The following is a 25108-nucleotide window of genomic DNA, read 5'->3' on the forward strand; positions in this document are numbered from 1 at the left end:
AGAGACAGGGCTGCGAACCAGTAGCGTGTAACCGTCCCCCCCCCATGTCCCCCGCCCCCAGACGCATTTCAACCCACACCCACCCACGCTCAGACACACACATGCACGAATGCTCGCATACACACACACACATCATCCCACGCTCACACACGCACACGCACACACACACACGCACACACACCCAACCCACGCTGAGACAAACACACACACACACACATACATACACACACACACACACACACACACACACCAACCCACACTCACACAGACACACACAAACAATCGCATACACACACACTCACGCGGGCTAGCACAAGTGCTTACATATGCACACATGTCAAGGCTCACAGCCCCCAGAGGAGGGCAGCTACATCAAACTGTTAAGACTGTTACTGACATCAGGGAGGCTTTTTATTTGCTTTGGGTCATGAATTGCTCTGCCCCAAAGATGTGATGAGAAGTGTCTCGCACAAAGCGCCCGCTCCGCTCTGCACCGCACAGAACCTCGCCGACCCTGAGATGCAATTTAGCAGAAAACACTCCTTCCGTTCAGCTGGAAAAGTATTGTCTCCTTTGGGGGGGAGGTGGGGTGCCCCCCTCTTTGTAACTGGCCCTTTTTCTGCTGCAAAGGGTTGCAGGAGGGTTAGGGCTACTGCAACCATAACCCATTATTTTCCCCCCAGAAAAATGAACATTTGGAATGAAAACAAGTTACAAAAACGAGGACAATTATTCCTGTTCAAAGTGCCCTTTTTAAGTCGACGTGTCAGCGCCGTGCGTGTGCCGGCGCTCGGAAGCCATTTTGAAGTCTTTGTGACAACACTCTCAGCCGCGGCTTGTATTCCCAACGTTGCTCCTCCATTTAGACTCATTTATTTTTGGTTCAGCGACGGTAAATCCGGAGGAGCGACCGTGCGATGGAGACACCCGGCGAGCTGAGGGGCGGGTTCAGCAGCGCGTTCCCTCTCTCCCAGACAGGTGGTGCTGCGAGGTGTCGCCGGGGGCCTCCAGGGGGAGGGCCCCGGAATGTAAGTCAGAGCAGGAGAATCGGGAACCGACTCTCGGCACCACACAGGTGTTGTGGAAAAGGCCCCCCCCCCTTCCATCTTTCTCTCTTTTCTCTCCACACCTGAAATATTCAGATTCTTCCAGCGGTGTCGCTTTGATCTTCAACCGAATCGACAAGAGACGACCCAGGCAGGGAGGAGCGACATGGAGGGGTGGTAAGGGGGACCACCAAAACAAGAAGGGGAGGGAGCACCTGAGACGCAGCAGTTTGACATTTCTTAAGAGAGAATAAACAATGGCGGGCCGCATGTCGTCGCCGTCACAGCTGTCAGTGAGGTGAAAGTGGGCCATGAAGGCTGGATCGTCTCCCTTTGCCTCCCACTGTCTGCTGCATCTGGAGGGTTGGGCTTTACTGGGACGCCACCACAACACAGCCCCCCCACAGGGTAACAAATCCTGCCCGGTGTCCCCGATATCGTTGTGGCAGAGACAACGGCCCTTTGTGGAGGTCTTTGTCGTTGCCTTGGCTTGTTTGTCCGTCAGTTATGTTGTTAGTTATGCTGTCACTCGTTGTGGTTTTGAACAGCTGCTTTCTTTGTGGATGTTTCAATGGCAATTTGTGTGGATAGCCCGTCGAGGTTATCATGTCTTCTCTTAGGTTGGAACGCGCTGGCATTCTAATGAAGTCTAGGACTGTGTAATCAGTCAGCGTGCGTGTAGCGCACAATGACAATAGACAGCCTGATTGTAGCCGAGGACTGTGGGAATGTGGGAACAATGGCTGGCCCTAATGATGATAAATATGGTGTTCTAATTGGCCTTGGTAGCCGAGCGTCATAGATTGCAATTGGAAGGTTTTAACTGGAGTGTGTGCGATGGCAGTGGTGTGGAGGGAGATGGATCTGCTCTCTGCTTTTACAGGTGTGTTCTCCACAAGGTTTGCAGACGTGATACGACCCCACTTGGTCCTGAGTAGCGAGGGGAGAGCGGGTGTTTGTTGAGCGTGTTTCTGCCTCCAGTCAGGCGTGTTCCCTTTGGTGTGTTCACTTGTGGGCACCTGGATTTACTTGTGGGTTTGTGTGTGTACTTGCACTGTGGGTCCGGGGGTGTGCGCATTTTCATCTGGTTTATGTTCATCTGGCTGTGTGTGCGTGCGTGCGTGTGTGCGTGCGTGCGTGCATGCGTGCATGTGTGTGTGTGTGTATCGGGGAATACGTGTGTGTCTGTGTTTGTGTATGTTTGAGTCAAACAGCAGCAGCGTTGACAGGGAGGCTGCGCTCCGGTGTGTCAGGCAGCAGACTCCTCTAAATGAAGCGGGCTAGAACGAATAATGGGTGACAACACCAGTCACACCTTTTGCTGATGGTTGTAACGCTCGCGTGCATTTCCCTGCTTTTGTGAGATTTAGCACACCATTTGAAAACAGCCCGACTGACTGGGGATTAATTATTTTTGGATGATTTATCCCACTAACCAGTCCTGAGTTGGGAGAACTGTCAAAAGGAAATGATGTGATTTAACTCGTTGCGCCTTCACAATCTACACATGTTTTAACACTCTGCCCTGTAGCAGATTTATCCCTCCTGCTGGCGGAGCTCACACACCTGGGAGAATATAGTCTATATAGTGTAATCGGATCCAGTTCAAAGGTAGACGACAGACGGCAGTCTGAACGCTGGTGAAAGAATGAGATGATGTCAGTGCTACGGCCAGTTAGATTAAAGGCTGGTTGTCCTCAGACAGGCCCCTGTCAACTGAGGCACTGTTGTCTGGTCTCGTTGTCTAAAGTTAGGATTTTATTTGATGTGCAGATCTTGCACACCCTAGCTCACATGCTTAATCTTATTTTATTACAGAAATTCACATAGAATGCTATAAATTAATCCATACTGACTGCTAATACTGTCATTCAATCATGTAGGGCAGTGGTTCTCAAACTTTTTATACCGCGTACCACCACAGAAAATATTTGTCTCCCCAACTACCACCATTATGACAGATGTTATAAAATATAACAACATACAGTAGCGTAGACCTGCGGCCCTATTCAGCTACGCACATCTCATGCAGGAGGCACATTTATTCTTAAAAATAATACACATATACACACACATACAAACACAGCAAGTGAGAACATGATCTCATGGCAAATGTATCACCATTCGTACTAGTATTTTTTTAGTAGCCTATTGTTTTTAATCGATCGATTTTTTCCTCTGCGTACCACTTGATAGCACATCGCGTACCACCAGTGGTACGCGCACCATAGTTTGAGAACCACTGATGTACGGAATCAAGAATAGGCACATATATAGCAAATATCTGACTGCTATAGCACACATCCTAATATTATACCACACATTCACATTCTAACACAGGCTACAATGCACCAGCACTAGCACAGGTCACAATACTAAAACAAAGACACATCCGCTTACGCTAATCGAATGCACTACCACAGATCCACAGATTTGGGAGGGAAAAAAACAACAATCATTTGCCGTATAGAGATTGTCAGCGAGCCACCGATCAAAACAAAACAAAGCATTGCAGATGGATGACCCCCTCCTTCCCAGTGCTGTCCCAGGCCCATCCTCCGAGGCACCCCAACACCCAGTCGCAGGGTCGAAGAGGTCAGGGGCCCCTCCCCAACCCATCCCCCCCCCCCCAGCGTCCTGTCTGGGCCAATCAGCGTGCAGCGGGGGCTTCTCTGTCCTTGCGGTGTCCTTTGACTGATTCTCAGGGAGGGCGATAAGAGATTGTTTCTGATCATTGTTACGGACACGGCCCCACTCCCCTCTCTCCTTTCAGAGACTGCAGTGGGGGTGGTGGTGGATGGGGTGGTGGTGGTGGATGGAGTGGTGGGGGTGGGGAGTGGTTGCCAGTAATAATGCAGAAGCCAGACTAGACTGCAGTGATCGGCATCGCTGCATCGATCACGGCCATTTGATTTATTGATCATCCACCCCTCCGGCCAAATGTGGCCTTTTAGATGCTACGTTTGGGAGGGGGGGGGGGGCCTCCTTGGAACAATCGGGTGGTGCACAGAGAGAATGGAGCAGATAAGAATGAAAAGGAAAAGTACACTTATCTTAATCACACAAGGCCCATGTTGTGTCTTGCTGCGACCCCCCATTGCTGTGTGTTTGGGTATAGGGTTAGTGTCTGTGTGTGTGTGTGTGTGTGTGTGTGTGTGTGTGTGTGTGTGTTTGTGTGTGTGTATTTGTGTGTGTGTGTGTGTGTGTGTGTGTGTGGTGTGTGTGTGTGTGAGTGCATCTGCGCACGTGTGTTGACGTGTGCATGCAGCGGGGGATGTGAGGCTGCACAGTCGCCAGGCAGAACAGAGTGGATCTATAAATTGATGGAATTCAAAGCCTCCAGCATCGATTACCATTACAACAAACAGCAGCACAGAGAACGTCTGATTATTTTTAGACAAAGATTCTGTGCTCTCAGCAGCAATTCTGCTGATGCTGTCACACGTTCAGACATCTGCCTATGATTGCAATTAGACAGGATACAAAAAGAAAAATAATACTCCACCCATCTACATTTTTTGTCTCCCTCCTCCCAGCCCTATTTTTTCCCTCTTTAATTTCTGCTGTCCTAGTCCTTGTTCATACAATAGCTATTTTGACTATAGCTTCTTCATCGCGGCGCCTTCAGTTTAATATATATATATATTTTGTTACACGCCAGTTGTCAACATTTCTTTGCGGAGGGCCAGAAAAGAGCTTACCGCTACAGATGTAATCAAGAAGAGCTAGGTTAAATGAATCACTGTCAAAATCTTCCACAACACAATACGCTCCACCGTTTTACACAGAACATTCTGCTTACAAGCGCAGACTCCATTGTTCTACACCTGTTTGTTCTTTATTTTTTCTTTTGTTGAGCAGAGCTTTTTTAGCTGAATTTGGTAATTGGGCTTTTCACAGGCTAGTTAAATTTTGCCTGTTTACCAGCAGTGGAGGGGATAATACGTTAATTAAAACACATATACAGCAACAACTCTACAAATAGAAACACCCTGTTTAGTTTTTTTTTCAATGGAACGCCGTTCTATAGCCCTGTGGTTCATCCATTCCTCAGTGGAATCCATGGCGACTGTCCCCTACAGTCTGCACAACATGCATAAATACCCTCAATGCCATGCCAGGTCATGTGACAGCTCACACACACAGACACACACACACACACACACACACACACACACACACACCTTGGTCCAATGGCCAGAGCCCTCCTTGTGTCCTGTGGTAGTCCCCTAATCAGATGGACATGCAAAATGTCAGCGCATCGGCCGCTGTTTTGCCCACAGTCACTGCAGTGGACAGTCTGATGCTATGCTAATTTAGACTATCGCATTGACTTCTGGGAGGCCTAATTCTGCTACCCTCCCTGGCCAGTAGTGTACCCTAGACTACAAACCGACTAGGAGATAGCTTAGGTACAAGGACAATATTCTAGTCAGAAGTTAAACTACAAGACCCTAAGAATTTACCTTTTCTAGCTACCTGAAGACTTCTTTAGGGGCTGGAGTTATCCTGGGTTGGCCTTTCACAGCAGGCTTGCCCAGCTCTATCAATACCCCCGCCACAACAAGTACGGCCTCATTGCGGACTGGTAGAGGCCTCATAACATAAGCGCCATACTGACCCGAGTGCTGTGTGCAAAGCTGTTTCTCTTGTTTAGTTCATATTTAGATCGCTGTCTGTTTGCAAGCATTTAGAAGCTGCCAGAAAAGCTCTGTGGTGGATCAATGTTGGTGGTTCCATGTTGTGCCAAGATAGCCTGCTCAAAGCTCCTCACCAGGGGGGGAAGAAGAGTGGGTCTGAGGGTCTGTCCCTCATTTGGCACGGAACCCACCTGATTAGAGTGTCGGGCAGGGGGTGTTGGTAGTTAGAAGGGTTTCAAAATCAATCTTTTCTGTTTTTACAGATAGCACACTGAAACTGTCGACTGCATCGTTGTGGAATTCCACTGGCACTGCTTGAACCCTCCCTTCCTGGCCCCCAACAGACAGACATGGTTTCATTTGATGGGCTGTTGCCCACATTTCCCTCTCTCGTAATAGAAGAGAAAACCATAGGGGTTAGGGAATGAAACAGTCACTTATAGTCGTGCTGTTTGGCTTGTGCGCTGCTACAGTAGTTTTGCATCGGCTCAGGCGGTGCGCACAGAGAAAAAAAGAGAAGCTGAATCCAGTTCTGTCGCGAGGAGCATTGAAGTGTTGGCTGACTCGGAAACACCGGGGCTGTTTTTTATCTTAAGTACTTTCAGGATAGACACTCAAAGTCATTTGCAGAAGAATTTACTTCAGGGAGGACTTGGCCTCCTCCTCCTTTAAGCCCGTCCTCTAATCCGCTGGAAGTGGCGCTAAGTGGAATTCAGAGAGGTCCTGCTCCTTTATTATGTTTCAGACCACTGTCGCTCAAAGTCACTACGTGTTCTACATTCAGCTGCCAGTTTTATCATTATGTTAGCCAGTATGTATAATCTTTAAGAGGCACACGCCCTAGCAGGACAACATAAGCAGCCTTATCTATGGCATGCTAGCTACCATGATCTATTGCTAGCCAGTGATTATCTGTAAGTTGCAGAGCAGCGATGGGTCAGCCACCGTCTCCAAATGAAGCGCTGCCACTGCATCTGCAGTGCATTCTGGGATATGATTGAGGAAGCCCTAGCCAAAGTCTCGCATCTGACCACTTCCCCAAAGGGATTTGAACCAGCAGCCCTTCAATTACTTGCCATACTCAAGGGACGGGAAGGCAGTGTGGCACTTCTATTCCTCATTTTCTCTCTCTCTCTCTCTCTCTCTCTCTCTCTCTCTCTCTCTCTCTCTCTCTCCCCCTCTCTTTTTTTTACTATCTTACTCTGTTGAAACTTGATTTATTTAATATTTTACTGGTGTGTGTGATAATTTATTAAATGGCTTTTAAGTAAGACTGGAGATTAATTAAAACACAGTCAATTTAATTTTCCAGCATCATAAATAAATTTGCAGTGGTAATTGAATCCCCCGGTCGGCTTTTATATTTTGCTCCAGCGTTCGCGTTGGGGAGAAGGACCCTCATCAATAACAAAGGGAATCACAGGCAGCACCGACGGGGTGACAGTACAGTACTTCCAGCCCCACTCTGCATGGGGAGAGTACATTCTGAACCTATTTTTCTTATCTTTTTTTTTCCTTCGCCCTCTCTCTCCCCTCTCTCTCTCTCTCTCTCTCTTCCTTCCTCCCTTCCTCGCTGTGTTTGCTGAAAGAGCGGGGAATTGGACGCCGGGTCAATAGTATTGGATTTGTGGAAGGCACGGGGAGTGGCAGACTGAATGTGAGTGGGGTGCAGCGGGGGAGAGGGGGGGAGGCGCAGGAGGCAGCAGGGCTTGGCCACTGCAGACCGAGCCGGCCAGCGAGGGAGAGGACTCTGCCCCCAAATTCTATATGACATGCAAAAGAAGAAGGGGGAAAAGGGGTCATTTGGTGCGAGCTGGAACAATGTCGTCATCACGTATTGGAAATCAATGGGGGATCAATATATGGATGGCGGGGGTAGTGGCTATCGGAGGGAGCTGGAGTGATGGAAAAGAGAGTGTGGAAAATAGATTTGACCCGTGGGTGATTATTGCCGTGTGGGCAGGGTGGGGGTGGGTAGAGGGGGTGGGGTTGGGGCACTGTGAGTGGTTGTCTTCCTCAGGAGGAAGCTGGGGTTGGTGCTAGTGTTTGTCAGGTTATTGAGTCTGTCCACGTGACTCCTGGGCCACCATCCCCTTCCCCCGCCCTCCCTACTCCTCCTCTCTCTCTCTCTCTGTCTCTCTCTCTGCCTCTCTGCCTCTCTCTCTCTCTCTCTCTCTCTGCCTCTCTGCCTCTCTCTCTCTCTCTCTCTCTCTCTCTTTCTCTCTCTCTCTCTCTCTCTCTCTCTGCCTCTCTCTCTCTCTCTCTCTCTCTCTCTCTCTCTCTCTCCTCTCTCTCTCTTCTGCCTCTGCCTCTCACTCTCTCTCACTCTCTCTCTCTCTTTCTCTCTCTCTCTCTCTCTCTTTCTCTCTCTCTTTCTCTCTCTCTCTCTCTCTCTCTCTTTCTCTCTCTCTCTCTCTCTCTCTCTCTCTCTCTCTTTCTCTCTCTTACTGCCCTCCCTCAGAGCTCTGCATAGCAGTTGCAAGTGTATTGATTATTTCAAATACTGATCATCTAAAAGGCTTTCTGCTACTGTATGCATCAGATTTATTTTGGCTTAATTATTTATTGGTGCCGGCTAGCTGTAAGTATTATTGCTGTGAGATCATGAACGATTGCATTGTTAATATCCAGCACTGTATTCTTATTTATGTTCACCCTCGCAAGCTTTACTGGACGGCCATTGGCAGGCTCTCTCTTAAATGTGATGTCTCTCTCTCCCTCTCTCTCTCTCTCTCTCTCCCGCTCTCTCTCCATGTCCCTCTGTCTCTCTCTCTGCTCTGTAGAGGGAGCTTAACTCCGTGGCGTCGGAGCTGGCAGGTCGACAGGAAGAGAGTGAACATTCCCATAAGCACCTGGTGGAACTAAGCAGGGAGTTCAAGAGAAATGTCCCTGAGGTGAGCCATGTGCACGGGCACACACATGCATGCATGCACACATGCACGCACGCATGCACATCGACACACGCTCGACGCACGCACGCACACTCACGCACATCGACATATACGAACGCACGCAGGCACACGCAGGCACACGCACACACGCACGTGCGCGCACACGCAAATTCCCCTACGCACGCACACATGCCAGCACACACATAATCGCACATAAACATTCACCAACACACAAACACACACACAAACACACAGTTGCCCCGCCTCTTTTAGGAACTCACACACACACATTTTCATATAAGAACCATTCTGTCTATTCGAGATGCTTGGAGTTTTGATACAATCATTTTCCAGAATCCACCATCTCCATTTTGCTTAATTAACTAATTAATTTATGTTAACATTATTAATGCACGCCATTAATAACTCCAACCCCAGTGTCCCTCCCCTCCCTCTCTGTTAATGTTTAAATCTTTGTTCATCGTAAACAGTAGCTCAACATGTCACCGGCTATATTACCTCACTGGTTGAAATCTCCCGAGCACATTCAAACGCCAGCGAATACGAGTGAGGTCAACGCCCACAAAGCAAGGAGTCCACTGTGCATCATAACATGCCAATGTGCAAACTCCAAACACATTATCCATCTTTTTTTTTATAGTCTTGTATATTAACGCCTCTGACCACAGGGAAGCACGGAGCACATGGTGGCATGCCCTGTGTTCTTTGAGCCAGGCTGTAAGCTCCTCTGTATAACACAGCCACATAAGAGGGGATCAGTCTGTCATCGCTGGCATCGCCCTCCCCTCTCCAGCAGACAGATATAGTAGCCTGAATCGGGGAGCTGGGGAGCGGGGAAACACAAAAAGAAAGAACAACACAAAACACAAACACAAGCCCAATGAATGCTGTTTTCCGTGTCCCCACAGGAAGTCCGGGAGATGGTGGCCCCTGTCCTCAAAAGCTTCCAGGCTCAGGTGAGGTGGCGCTCTTCCCATCCGACGGCTTTCATGCCTGGGTGTTTTTTGTTTTTTCTTCATTTGTATTTTGTTGTGAGACACCCTTGGAATGAATAAATAAATAACGCAGCAGATGTGACGGACTGGAAAGCTGTTAAAACACAATCGATAACGGGGAGCGTATGTAAACCAATGAGCGGCGCGCTCTGACATCTGGTTAAAGTATGGATATCACTTCCTCTCCACTTTTCCTGGTGTGAACGATTCGCCACAGACCGCCCGACAATCCAACCGGGCTGTTTCATAGCTCGCGCTCATCTGCCGGTGTATTGACAGATGGCTTTTCTGTCGAAGTGAAGTAGCATCTATCTGCCATTAGATGATCAGATATCGGGCTTCTCGTATTTTCTTGGCCCGAGACAAGCACTCATTTCCTGGTGTGATCGTGCATGCGGAGGGCACCCCCCGCCCCCCTATCCCCTCATCTAACATCGCCATATTGAAACAGTCATCAGATACGTACTGGGTCTCTGCCGTTGCCATTAAAACCAAGGTCATTAATCACGTCGCCGGGCCTACGGTGCAGTCTGCCTGGCCTTATGGAGACGATACCGCAGATATGTTCTCAATCTGACACTTGCCCTCGCACCTCACGTCCTGCCCCCCCCCCCCCCCCCCCCGTTAACCTTAATGCCCCATTAGCACCTGAAGCACAAAGGAACCCAGACCTCACTGCCTTCGCCCATGTGATTATTTTCAAGTTTGTAATTGGCTAAGCCTATTGGCGGCCCTAGCTAGCTCGATAGCCGCGGCGCTCACAGTGGATGCCACACGAAGGTACGTGGCCGTCTCTTGCGCCCACGCCTGTCCCCGCTCGTTCACCCACCACCAAGGTTTGAAGCACCACAGACACCAGAATCACCCTTCCATGAATTCCCTTTTTCATTAAGGAACCCGGGGGATTAATTTAAGGACTATTGATGTCTGACAAGTCCAGAGACGCTTTATGGTGGAGGAAATAGATGGCTGGTAATGAGCGATGATGCTCAGCTGCAGGCCTCTGTGGGCCAGGGCGGTCTCCCCTCCCCCCTCCCCTCTCCCCTCTCCCCTCTCCCCTCTCCCCTCTCCCCCCTCCACTCTCCCCTCTCCCCTCTCCCCCCTCCCCTCTCCCCCTCCCCCCTCCCCTCTCCCCCCTCCCCTCTCCCCTCTCCCCTCTACCCCCTCCCCTTTCCCCTCTCCCCTCTCCCCCCTCCCTCTCCCCTCTCCCCCTCCCCTCTCCCCTCTCCCCTCTCCCCCCTCCCCTCTCCCCCCTCCCCTCTCTCCCCTCTGCCCTCTCCCCTCTCCCCTCTCCCCTCTCCCCCCTCCCCCCTCCCCTCTGCCCTCTGCCCTCTCCCCTCTCTCCCCTCCCCTCTCCCCCCTCCCCTCTCCCCTCTCCCCTCTCCCCCCTCCCCCCTCCCCTCTCCCCCCTCCCCTCTCCCCTCTCCCCTGTCCGTACCCCGTCAGGAGCCTCTGATGCTCCGGGTGTCGGGGTGTGAGCGGGGCGGTGGAGGATCACCTTGGTTCCTTCTGAGGTCTGATGTGGCTGCGAGCTGTTCCGCGCGGCGTCACAGTACTGCTCCGCCTCTCTCGTGGGGTTTTCCTTGGCACTCTGACCTTATTGGCTAATGTCAAATGGCTGGTGGGGGCTGGTGATCTTTCTCCCCAGCGGTGGTCCCCAGGCCCTCGATCTGCCAGCCGCTGGGGCCCCCGGCACTCAGGGTCCGGGTACCCTCTGGGTGGGTGTGTTTGTATGTGTGTGTGTGTGTGTGTGTGTGTGTGTGTGTGTGTGTGTGTGTGCGTGTGTGTGTGTGTGTGTGTGCGTGCGTATATGTGTGTGTGTGAATATGTGTTCGGGCTGTATCGATGTGTGAGTGTGTGTGTCGGTGCGTATTTGTGTAGGTGTGCATGTGTGTGTGTGCGCTTGGTGTGTGTGTGTGCGCGCGTGTATCTGGGTTGGGTGTTGATCTAAAGCTCCCAAGCAGCAGCCATGTACAGGTGTCATGAATGAGAGAGAAATTCAGTTTATGTGTGTGTGCGTGTGTGTGTGTGTGTGTGTGTGTGCGTGTGTGTGTGTGTGTGTGTTAGGGAAACAAAGGAAACTGGGTTCTTACTTCTGCCCCCCCCCTCCTCCTCCACCACTAGCCCTTCCTCCTTGCTGGCCCAGAAGAGGGTCTCCTGGTATTAAGACCCTCATCGTGCCACCTCAAAAAACGAGAGCCGGCTCCTTTGAAGTATTTGCAACATGACAGGTTCCCTCTTCCTCCCTGTTTTACTTCAGTGTTCCCCATCCACTCTCTCTCTCTCTACCTCCTCCTCTCTCCAGCCTCTCTCGTCCAATCTCGCCTTCTAATTATCACTAACCAGGCGACTGATTAGGGAGCACGTCGTCGACCTAGTTTCTCTTTTCCTACTTCTTCTTCTTCTCCTCCTCCTCCTCCTCCTCCTCCTCCCTCCTCTTCTCCGGAGGAGAGGAGGGAGGAGAAAGGGTTAATCCCAGAGCTGGTGGCTCTGACATCGGTCGCCGCTGTTCCTCTCTTCTTCTTCTCCTCTTTTTTTTTCTTCTCCTTCCTCGTTGCGTTGCTCCTCTTCTTCCTTTCCCTGGAAGTTTGCTAATGAGGTCCCGTCAGAGCTGAGCAGAGGTGTTAATTTGGCCCGGCGAAGGAGGAAGGAGATTAAGGACAGTGAGGAGCTGAGTTAACGGCTTAAAATACACCGCTGTCCTTATTAATCCGCCAGGCCCTGAGAGAGCAGCGCCATTTTTTTAATGTTTTATAATGAACGCTGTCTTCATAATGAAGGTAATTTAAAAAAAAAATGGCACTGCGAGGAGGCTGGAGGAAGGTGGAAGTCCTCTGCGGGTTGCGGGCCTTTTAGGTGCGAGGGATCATGGCAGTTATCTCTCGCATAACCCATCGGCCCTGAGCTCGCACCATCGGGCCCCGGAGTTCATGTCGCTTCTCAAGCTGCTGTCTCTCTGTCCCTCTCTATCACTCTCTCTCACTGTCTCTCCCTGTCTCTGTCTCTGTCTCCCAGTCTCCCGGTTTTTGTCCCTCTCTCTCTCTCGCTCTCTCTCTCTCTCTCTCTTGCTCTCTCTCTCTCTCTCTCTCTCTCTTGCTCTCTCTCGCTCTTTCTCTCCCCCTTCTCTCTCTCGCTCTCTCTCTCTCTCTCTCTCTCTCTCTCTCTCTCTCTCTCTCTCTCTCTCTCTCTCTTTCAACGCCATTACAACGTGCAGCAAGCAGGCCCTCACCAAGTCCCACCAAGACTGTGTGGGATCCTCCATGCAATTTACACCTCTCTCTCTCACATTTAAGTGTAAACTCCCCACCGGATTAACCTTTGTGAAGTATATAAAAAAACAGCGCTGAATTTTTTCATCTCTCTGAGATGTCTGTCGGATGTGTCGTCCCAGGGTGAAGCAGATTCCTCTACATACGGTACATCTGCTCCTCCCCCCAAAAAAAACACATTCCCCATGTCAGGCCCAAATTAACCACCACCATAAGTGCCACTATCTCCATTTTTCTCCCTCTCTCCCCCATGCGCTTAATTCCGTTTGGCGCTCTCTCTCTCTGTCGGTCTCTCTCAGAAAAAGAAAACAGCAGCATGGGTCCCTAATTACTGAAAGTTGCTTTACAATGATAATCCGTGGAGTAATTTAGCGTGCACAATGAGAGTTGTGGTGCCTGCACAGATGGAGACTCTGATAAATAGTTTGTAACGTGTAATTAGCAGCTCTGCCGGTTACATACCATTAACCCCTCGAGTGCAGGAGCCATTATTGCCCCCTCATTATCAAGCCCAAGGTACAATTGAGCTGACTAGACATCAAAAAGCATCACGTGGCCATTGAAGCAGCGGCCGCCCGCGCTGTGGGGGAGCTGATCGGGGGGGGGTGGGTGGACACCTGTTTACGTCGCAGCGCGCCGTGCCCCTCCCCGGGGAGCGCCAGACGCCGTTTGCCGGCTCTTTGATGTCGCTGTTGTTGTGCCGTTACACTTTGATATTGTTGTTGAGAAGCGAGCAGGACTTCCACCCTGAGCCACGGTAGCCATTAGACAAGGAGAGAGAGGGGAGATGGAACGAGAGGAATTATGCCGTTCTTGATGTCAAGACAACATAATCATCCTATTATCTGTGGTTATCTGTTGGGTACACAGCGCTGCATTGTAGCGTGTGTCCCCTGCCTTTGCACCCCCCCGCTCTCTTTCCACAGAGTTTCAAATCACATCTGACGTTTCCGGCGACAACGTTGCTCTGCAGATTGAACCTCTAGAAAGGCCTCGGAAACGAGTCTGGACCCACAATATCGAAACACAATCTGAACCCGCAATATGGAAACACAATCCAAGCACACAATCTGTGCGGCGGGACAGTAACCCTTTCATCCCATCTCCATATGAAAGGTACCGGGTTCGATCCCCTAGATGTCCCCGGCCTGGCCTAGATATTCGTGAGCGAGAGGCTCCGTAACGAACCTGTACTCCAGCTCACCGTACACCGCGTCACATCAAAGTGACGCCAAAACAAACACTGGCTGCTGTCATTCACGCTGAACCATCCAGTGGGTTAGACCTCGACCCTCCTGCTGGCGACGTGAGCCCCCGCCCTCCTGCCCCCCTTTGACCCCCCTCCTGCCACACGGCCGAGCAGGCAGGTAGATGAACTGCCTCTTTTGATCAGGCTTCTGGGGGGGATGGGGGGCTGGGGGGGAGGCATGAGACCTGGTCCTCCTTCCTCCTCCTCCTGATTAGTTCCTGGAGGGAAATGATAATTTCTCTTGAAACGTATGAATATGTTATGAATAGCGGAATGGATCAAAGAGCAGAAGGACGGTAATTAATTGCGGCGCGGTGATAAAAGGGCTGTGGGTGTTATGACGAAAGCTTCCTGCGTGTCATTACGCCGGCGCCCGTAATTACCTTTTGTGCGGCAGCCAGCGCTTCTGGTGGCGCTGGCGGGCGGAGTGCTGAGCGAGACTAACGGTCATAAAGCTCCCCCTGCCTAATTGTCTGAGGAGGCTTGGCGGAGGGGACCGCAACGCCACCGCCATCAGGAGAAGGGTGCCGCGCGGGGGTAGGGGGGGGTCGCACCCCGATGGAGATGGAGCTCCTTCCTGGCACAAGGAGGGGGCGGGGTCGGGCACTGTTATTAGAATAGGGCGTCGCGGCGTGGCTAACTAGCTAATTTGGGGGATAGGCGGTCACACGTGGTATGCTAGCAGCACGCTCTGTCGGCGACCTCTTTGGGCGCGGTGTGGAGTGATGGGTTGCGCACGCCGCGGGTGTTCCTTAAAGCGCAGCCGCTGAGACCCCAGCAACATCAATTTTTTTACAGCCATCCATAATAACTCCCTTATTACTCCTCCATGTTGCAGTGTTTATGACATCATCCTACATGATGAGCTCCCATACAGATTCCATCCGCTCGTGTGCACCGCATGCACCCACACAGGCATGCACACACACACACACACACAGCAACACAGGCTTTAAGTGCGTGGTACACTGGGCTGCTGAGGTATCTCCAATGCCTGTCACTTGCAGCGCCGTCTTGGGCTCATTGAGCAGCAGCCAGGCCCCGGCCCCGCAGCTCCGTGCTATTACCTATTCACAGCGCGTCCAGGCCCGCGGCCTGTTGTGGGGAACATAATGGGCTCCAGGGCCACGTGAGCTAACCAGCACTCTGCTCTCCGCTTTATCACTCGTGTCCTCCTCACCACCACGCCGGAGAGAGGAGGGAAGGAGAGCGGGGATAGGAGAGGAAGTTAGAGACGATGTGAGTGAGTTCTGTGCAGGTAGAGTTTGCGCCGCAGAGCAGGGCAGGCTTGTGTGGGTTGAAAGATATGTTGGATAACACCTCCGGTGAAGTCCGACCTCGGGTCGGGGTGTGCGTGTGCGTGTGCGTGTGCGTGTGCGTGTGTGTGTGTGTGTGTGTGTGTCTGTGTGTGTGTGTGTGTGTGTGTGTGTGTGTGGGGGGGGTCTAGGGAGATTTGAAGAGCCTTGCTGGGGCCCTTGGATTGATGGTGAGCCAACGTTTTGACCAGGCGAACACCACACCAGCCACTTCCCTCTTGATTACTTACGGAGGTTTTATTTTATTTTAGTGGGATCAGTAGTAGATGAACCATTGTCATAGGAGTCTTACTGTGTTCTCTCTAGTCTCTACCCTGGCCTGGGGGATGGTCAAAAACATATTCTGTGTGTTCACGACTTACATGTTTCTTACCAATATGAGGATGAGTGCGCCAATGTACGTTTTGGAATGACAGGAGATTGGCGAAATAAAGGAAACAACCACAGATACAGATATTGACATCCATTGCGCAACCTCTTTCAGTCTCCTGACTCCGCAGGAGCTGTAACTTTATCTGTTCCCCCGGTACGTTTGTCGTCCCGTGCTGCAGACGTTCTTCACGGCTCGCCCACGCAGCGCACACACCGACTCACGCGCCGTCAGTGTCTCCGTACATGAAGTCCTCTGTGTTGATCGTCGTAGATCATCTGATCATGTGTGGTTGTTATCTGCCGCACGCTGAGGCACCGAACAGGCTGAAACCTGAACAAATCACCCTGCGTGCCGTGTTTGAACAGCATGGTGCTGCTGCTGGTGGTGAGGCGCTGGCACCAGGGCCTTGTTTTGAAGAAGTTTAATATCTCTCCGGCTCCCCATTTGTTTGTCTCCCACCTCGGTGAGTGATTCTCTGGATCCTAGCGGCTGCTTTTATGCTGAGACGACTCAAACCCTCCGCCAGCAGCCCACCCCACCTCATCCATCCGAGACTTCTGATCTGAAGCTGTGTGTGTGTGTGTGTGTGTGTGAGTGTGTGTGTGTGTGTTTGTCTGCGCCAACACGGCCACTAGTGTGTGCATGTCACTCTGCTTGTACGTGTCAGACGGTGCACGTGTCTTTGTGTTTTGTATCTCTCAGGCTGTGCATGTGTGTGTAGGTCTTTGTGTGCGTGTGTGTGTGTGTTTATGTGTCAATCTTGTGTGTGCATGTCTTGGTGACGTTTGTTTTGGTGTCCTGACTGATGCCCTGTCGACGGTTCCCAGTGGGGTGTATTCATCATTATGGATGTGTGTTCAGAGGATACACACCAGGTAAAGAGGAGGTATGTGGGGGGCGGTGGTGTGGGTGGGGTGTGTGTGTGTGTGTGTGGGGGGGGGGCTGTAATAAATAGCCACTTGCCTCTCAAGCCATGTGGAATTGATGACTTTCAGCACATTTTGCTCTGCAGTGCCAGGTTTAATTTCCACAAACCTCGCAGCCTGGAGATGTCACGCCCGACTCGCCTCTACTGTGCAAATGGTAGCCGTGTTTGAGCAGGAACAGACAGACCCGGGCATGCACACATGCGCACAGCACAGCAAGGCGCTGGCCAGGCTGCTCGTATGGTCTCACGCTGCCTCTACTTGTCCTCTAAGCCCTTCCTCTCCTGGAAAATGCCCTACACAAACGCAGTGACTAAACACATCGGCAAGTGATTCTTTTTATATGGTCTTTGCCCCAACTCTCTGTCTCTGTCTCTCTCTTCCTCTCGCTCTCTCTCTTTCTCTCTGTCTGTCTGTGTGTGCGTGTCTCTCTCTCTCTCTCTCTCTCTCTCTCTCTCTCTCTCTCTCTCTCTCTCTCTCTCTCTCTCTTCTCTCTCTCTCCATTATGGATTTGTTTTGAGTCAGGGGGCTTCCCCCCACCCATTATCTCGTCCTCACTCTGGGCAGCCTAGTCAAACAGCGGCAACAGTAGCATTAGCGGTAGCATTTGTGTCAGTGCGAGCAGAAGCAAGTGGTGTGGTTTGTGACTCCTGGATCACTCTCAGCTGCTGCTGCCGCTGGCAAGAGCACTATCAAACTAGCCAATAGAAATATGCAAAATCAGTGGCCTAGTGCCCATGAGGACATGCCATCTGAAATAAAAATCAGGGCTCTCTTGAGGCGCGTGGGATGTATGGAGGAGGGGGTGGGGCTGGCGGAGGGGGCTTCAGAGGCATGCAGAATCAGAGACACAGAGAGCAAAGTCAAAGCAACGGTCAGGACAGTGCAAGTAACATAAACCATCAGCCACCACCTCGGTCCCATGACACCAAAGTCTTTAAGTCTGGCCAAATGCTGCTCTTTGCCTCAAATGACACCACATTGTGAAGCTTAGTTTTCAGCTGAATCTAAACACGCTAATTAAATATAATAACTTTCTGAACAAAGCCCTCGTAAAGGTACCTGAAATTTTAATTTAGACTTCAAAAGAGCAGAGAATATAAAGCAAATCTATTGTTTTTCATTTAGACTTGCAATTTTCTCCTCTCTTCTCCGCTCGGCAGTATGTAGTTATGATTGATCTGGTAATTAAAATATGCAGAGAGGGAAAAAATATTGGCTGCTTCTCTCGCCCAGCACCCCCAATCACCACACACACACACACACACACACTTTCTTTTTGTTTTTGAAAACCGCCAACAATGTTTCCCCGTCTCCTCCCCGCGCAGATGATTAAATTTTTGCACATTGATGTTCTTTACACAGCATTTCATCGGCCTCATTATTTTTCCATTTTCATCTTTCTGCTGATCGATAGATTGATAAAATGATGGAGCCCATCTTAAATAATGCATGCGTCGAGAAAAGTAACACTCGGGCTAAGTGTTTGAACTTTTTTTTATTCTCTCAAATTCTATTTAATATCCCATGAAGGTAGAGCGCGCAATCTCACTGTCGAGGGTTAAATCATTTATTTTCATTCTTGTGATCCCTCTGCGCAATTTTTTTGGGAGGGAAAGGCAGCTCCCTTACATATTTAGCGGCCCATATAGGATGATGCTTGTCAAGGCTAATATTCTAAGCGATACAGAAACTGGCAAATTCTAAGAAAGACAGCGTAAAGTAGGCCAATTAGTACCCAGGGAACATTTTGCTAGGAGAGAAAGCAGCTCCAAATGTCACAGACAGGAAGCGCTAAGGCCGATTGTTTATAATGTGACCTGACAGTTTGGGTCTCTTTAATATGGGATTAACTACAATACTAATTAACATGTGGAGCTATTAAAACAAGTTGCGGCTGCCAGAGGACCCGAGCCAGCAATCTGTAATGAAACAAACTCATGCAACACTCCCATCCCATCGCTTGAAGGACAGGTCTCTCTCTCTCTCTCTCTCTCTCTCACTCTCTATTCTCGGTGCCTGTCCTCCGCAAATCAGATGTGTGCTCTTCAACTTCAAACTTATTTTAAAATGTAAGTCCTCTTAATCAAACCCAGACACGAGATGTATATTCTGCACTACTTTCCCCGTGACGACCCCACCCCCCCTCTGCTCCTCATCAGACAGGTTTTTCTTTTAATAATTTGTATTTTTACAGCTGTGGTCGCGGTCACCCCGAAGAGCACGCTGAACACAACCTCAATTAAAGCGGCAACTTTGCATCTCACCAAGACTTCCTCTGCACTTCCCCCCGTAATTGGGTCTCGGCGGATTAGTGGTGGAACTTTCAGCTCCTCTAAGGGAGACAGGGGTCCTCAGCTCAGAACGGGGCCCTTTGGGGGCGGGGGGGTGGTTGGAGGGGGGGGGGGGGGACGCTACTGGCCAGGCGTTTGTCTGGCAGTGGCTGAAGTAGAGTAAAGGGGGACCAAATGGGAATAAAAGTGCAGGATCCGGAGCGCTCAGGCAGCAGCAGTCACTGTGAGTATTGTCACGTTCACCTGGACAGTTGGATTTGTGTGTTGGCTTCTGCAGAGATTTAGTATAAAACACTCCCCCCATCAGGCTATTGTGTAGGCATGTATCTATACATCCTATTAAACTCTTTAGTAAAGCTCTATTGGAATGGCTTAAATGGATATGAGGGTAGCTTGGCTGGGCCTCACCTTCTTTACAATAAAGACATCTAAGAACTTCTTGGAGAACTCCCCCCCCCCCCCCCCCCCCCCCACACACACACACACCGTAGGTAGTTGTGGAGTGTGCTGCTGCATGCTGTTTAAAGCACTCCTCCCCAAGCCTACGCCTGTGCACCGCGAGAGGAGACGGTGCAGAAATAGAGCAGGGCTGCGAGCGGTGAAGGACGGCCCGAGGTGCTGTGAGCTGCTTTTGCTCCGGCTTTGCTTTATTACAGTTCATATTGAGAGCAATCTGCGTCCATTCACCTGAAGGACGGCCAGATATTCCCTAACTGAATTAGCACAGCTGCTACACTGCGTTACCATGGACAAGGCGACACGGTCTGCACGCGCACGCACAGGCATAGCATGTGTGTTCGCACATGCGCACACACATATATACGCACACGCGCACACACGTATACACGCACACATGAAGAAAAATCAAAAATAGACACATCTGCACACAGGAGAATGTGTGCATACACACTCGCACAAAAACACACAAAAAGCACACACACGCACACCATATACACACACACACACACACACACGCACATACATACACACACACACACACGCATGCTTGAATTCAGTTTGGCCCTCCCTTTTCTCCTTTGCCTCCTTGTCTTTCTCGTATTCCTCATTTCCCTCTCTCTTTGTCTTTCCTGTGTTCAAACAAACACATCCTCTTCTTCTCAGGGTGAAACAATGTGGGGTAATTGCAGTCATCCTGGCCGGTTGCGTGCGTTGTGCCCTTGTCAACCAGGCCCTGCTTAGCCCCCCCTCCCTGGGGAGGCAGCATGGCACAGATCTCCCCCCGTCCAACGTGCCAAGCGTCGCGAAGGCAGTGTGCAGGGTGTGCTCATGCCGGGCCGTGTGCCTGTGTGCCTGTGTGTGACTGTGTGTGTGTGTGTGTGTGTGTGTGCGTGTGTGTGTGTGCGCGTGCGTGTGTGTGTGTGTACACCCCCGTCCTCACGGCCCCAGCGTACCGCCCCCCCCCCGGCGCTCCATGTCCGCAGCCCGCTGGAGCTGAGGGGTGATTGTGCTCTTTATTCCCTTTCTCATCTCCCCTAATGAAATGTCTTTTAATAAGTCTGTGGTTTTATTTTATTTCTCTTTTTTTTCAAACTCACTCACGGCGGAGTGTTTCTAATAAGCCGGCGCCGGAAATAGTAACGAATGTGGCGGGCGAGTGCTGCAGGGCGATGCCATCCCGGGCAAGGCGCTCCCTAAAGCACACTGACTGCAGGTTTACTTGTTTAGTCTGTCCTCCAGTCCCGGCGTATGGGAGCACGCAACCCACAGCAACCTCTCAGAGTAGGGCCCCCTATCATAGAGCCTTTATAGCAGTATATACTGTGTGTGTGTGTATAGATATATGTATAGTTATATATGTATGTGTGCATATATGTATATGTTTATGTATATTTATATATGCGTGTATATATGTATATGTTATATAGCTATATCAAGGATCAAGGATGCTTTAATTAAAAAAAAACAGTACTCATGTCTTAGTGTGCTATATATGTATATAAATCGATATATATATATGTATATATCTGTGTGTATATATATATATGTATATATCTGTGTGTATATATGTATATATAATGCATATATATAATGTATATATGTAAACTGTATATATTTGTGTGTGTGCATGTCTGTGTGGGTCCACCTGTAGACTACACAGTGAATAATTGGATTGACAGATGAGCTGCATGACTGAAAGGAGAGACATTGGAGGCAGTTGCTTCTGCATCCCGTCTGATTTACACAAACACACTCTGTCTCCGTTGGAGGCCAGCCGTGCGGTCGTATATGAGTGGTGGAGGAGGACACAGGTCATTACAATCATGCCGTTACGTTTCTGCCAGCCGGGGCAAATCAGAGAACATTAATCAAACATAGCATGTTTGTTTTACGGCTCTGAACGGCCGGTTAGCATCCAAGTCCATCCCAACCTGCCTGTCTGACTGTCTGTCTGTGTGCCTGTTTGACTGCCTGTCTGTCTCTCTCTCAGTGTGTATGCCTGTCGTCGGCTTCCCTCCCCACCTGCTTACCTGCTGGTCCACTATTCCCCCCCGCCCTGCCGCCTGCGTGCGAAGGAGAGCTTGGCCTGCCAGGAAATGAAAAAGAGGGATGTGGAAGAGGGCAATAATACAGGACAGCACCTCCCCCCCCGCCGCTAAACTCCCACCCCCCACTGCCACCAGCTCTCTCTGCGCTGAGGTTCCCGTCCTCGGCTGATTTATGCAGCTCAAATGGACTGCCTTACAGCAGGCGCTCATAAATACATAAAAGCCTCTTAATAATGCCCGGGTCACTGACTCAAACACTACGGATCCCACACACTTTTCCTTCTGGAACAAGAAGATTCAGAAAGAAAGAGGGAGAAAAACCCTGTGGCACTTTCCACTTTAAAAAGAACCCAGTTCAACTTTACGCGCTGAAAACTCTATTAATTCATTCACAAAATAATTCATTCACAAAATATATATATTTTTTATTTATTGTCTTTGTCAGTATATATTATTTGTGTAGGCTGCATGCATACATACAAAGATACATAAAGACATACAGTAGATAATTACATACATACTCACAGTACATACATACACACATAGACATACATACCAACAGTACATACATACATACATACATACATACATACATACACACACATACATACATACATACACAAACATACATACATACGTACATACATACATAGAGTATATACATAAACACACATAGACATACATACATACACACACATACAGTACATACATAAAATACATCCATACAGTATATACATACACACACATAGACATACATACATACATACACACACAGACATACATACATACACACACAGACATACATACATACATACATACGTACATACATACATACATACATACATACATACATGCATACATACATGCATACATGCATGCATGCATACATGCATACATACATACATACATACATACATACATACATGTACATACAGTATATACATATACCCACATAGACATACATACGTACACACACAAACAAACATACATACAATCAGACACATGCTTGCAGGCCAGTGCAGAGATCACTGGAAACAATCAGCTGCCTCTAATTATAGTGCAGCTGACAGCACCTTTCTCTGCCACTGGCAGCAATCTGTCATCGCCAGCCCTCTACTTGAGTGGGAGAGGTGGGCGATATCTCTCCGTAAAATATGTATGATATCAAAAAGCCTTAAAGGTTATTACAAATTAATAATGAGTAGTATGCCGTGAGCAGTGAAAAACAGTTCCCTCCCAGGGTGGGCCGGGCGGTTTAATGTTTAATTGAAGACTCTCTGCTATGCATGTCTGGCGCCCAGCAGGGGGAGCCGATCAGATCTCACCCAAGCCGGACCATCCAGAGAGAGAAAAGAGAAAGACCCTCTTAAGTTTTGGTTTGTCTGGGATTCAGAGGTGGGGGGGGGGGGGGGGGGGGGGGTATTTCACGCTTGTGATTGTGAATGATGTCCGGTCCTCCATCATCGTGTTTCTCAGGGCTACGTGGGCAGGTAGCGGCAAACTCACCGCCGCCCGCAGAGCCATTAAAGACACCCGAAACAAATTAGGAAATCAAGAAACAAACAAACCCGGTGAGGGAGCGGCGCTTTGACTCACATCAAGCGCAAACGCTCTGCGGGCGGGGAGACACAGAAAAGCTCTTTCAGGGAGCATTACTCTGAAGTCAGCTGAATCATTGTACCCCCACTTCCACCCGTCTCCACCCACCCCCCACACCCTTACCCTCAGCGTAACTTCTGAAGACACTGTACTAAATTGGCGTGTTTATGCCCGTAATGTAAGCTGTCTGTTCCGGCGGGGCTCCGTCTCGGCGGGGGTGCGGCGGTGCTGGCAGGCGTGTCTGCAGTGAATTTGCCGGGCGACTACCTGGGAAACATCAACAGCCATTAATTATGTAAAATCTCCCAGCGCAGTACGAGCAGAGGTGGGGGGCTCCTTCTTTACTACATTGAATCTAATAGGAACGCCCCCCCCCCCACTCCTCCTACATACACACACGCACACACACACACACGCACACGCATGCACAAGAGCACACACACAAACAACTTCCCTGGAAGGCTTGGAAGAGCGACTATGGGCAAAGACATTGGCTGGCATGCAGTATTACCAACACACACACACACACACACACACAGTGGGGCAAAAAAGTATTTAGTCAGCCACCAATTGTGCAAGTTCTCCCACTTAAAAAGATGAGAGGCCTGTAATTTTCATCATAGGTATACCTCAGCTATGAGAGACAAAATGAAAAAAAAAAAATCTAGAAAATCACATTGTCTGATTTTTAAAGAATTTATTTGCAAATTATGGTGGAAAATAAGTATTTGGTCAATAAGCAAAAGGTCATCTCAATACTTTGTTACATGCCCTTTGTTGGCAAAGACAGAGGTCAAACGTTTTCTGTAAGTCTTTACAAGGTTTTCACACACTGCTGCTGGTATTTTGGCCCATTCCTCCATGCAGATCTCCTCTAGAGCAGTGATGTTTTTGGGCCTTCGCTGGGCAACACAGACTTTCAACTCCCTCCAAAGATTTTCTATGGGGTTGAGATCTGGAGACTGGCTAGGCCACTCCAGGACCTTGAAATGCTTCTTACGAAGCCACTCCTTCGTTGCCCGGGCGGTGTGTTTGGGGTCATTGTCATGCTGAAAGACCCAGCCACGTTTCATCTTCAGTGCCCTTGCTGATGGAAGGAGGTTTTCACTCAAAATCTCACGATACATGGCCCCATTCATTCTTTCCATCACACGGATCAGACGTCCTGGTCCCTTGGCAGAAAAACAGCCCCAAAGCATGATGTTTCCACCCCCATGCTTCACTGTAGGTATGGTGTTCTTTGGATGCAACTCAGCATTCTTTCTCCTCCAAACACGACGAGTTGAGTTTTTACCAAAAAGTTATATTTTGGTTTCATCTGACCATATGACATTCTCCTAATCCTGTTCTGGATCATCCAAATGCTCTCTAGCAAACTTCAAACGGGCCCGGACATGCACTGGCTTTAGCAGGGGGACACGTCTGGCACTGCAGGATTTGAGTCCCTGGCGGCGTAGTGTGTTAGTGATGGTAGCCTTTGTTACTTTGGTCCCAGCTCTCTGGAGGTCATTCACTAGGTCCCCCCGTGTGGTTCTGGGATTTTTGTTCACCGTTCTTGTGATCATTTTGCCCCCACAGGGTGAGATCTTGCATGGAGCCCCAGATCGAGGGAGATTATCAGTGGTCTTGCATGTATTCCATTTCCTAATAATTGCTCCCACAGTTGATTTCTTCACACCAAGCTGCTTACCTATTGCAGATTCAGACTTCCCAGCCTGGTGCAGGTCTACAATTGTGTTTCTGGTGTCCTTTGACAGCTCTTTGGTCTTGGCCATAGTGGAGTTTGGAGTGTGACTGTTTGAGGTTGTGGACAGATGTCTTTTATACTGATAAGGAGTGATACTGATAAACATGTGCCATTAATACAGGTAACGAGTGGAGGACAGAGGAGCCTCTTAAAGAAGAAGTTACAGGTCTGTGACAGCCAGAAATCTTGCTGGTTTGTAGGTGACCAAATACTTATTTTCCACCATAATTTGCAA

The 25108-nt window shown here is 49.7% G+C and overlaps 1 protein-coding gene across 1 annotated transcript in view; it reads left to right on the top strand.

Moving 5' to 3' along the window:
• Positions 1–25108, top strand: part of cux2b (cut-like homeobox 2b) — a gene marked incomplete at its 3' end in the record, with an annotated part of 88674 nt that overhangs the window by 23774 nt on the left and 39792 nt on the right. The window contains exons 2-3 of the mRNA XM_079756399.1: positions 8470–8580; positions 9507–9554. Coding sequence (XP_079612525.1) covers positions 8470–8580; positions 9507–9554 — 159 coding nt within the window. The remainder of the gene's footprint in view (positions 1–8469; positions 8581–9506; positions 9555–25108) is intronic.

The sequence above is a fragment of the Pollachius pollachius genome (assembly GCF_949987615.1).
Source record: "Pollachius pollachius genome assembly, chromosome: 1".
Classification (NCBI taxonomy): Eukaryota; Metazoa; Chordata; class Actinopteri; order Gadiformes; family Gadidae; genus Pollachius; species Pollachius pollachius.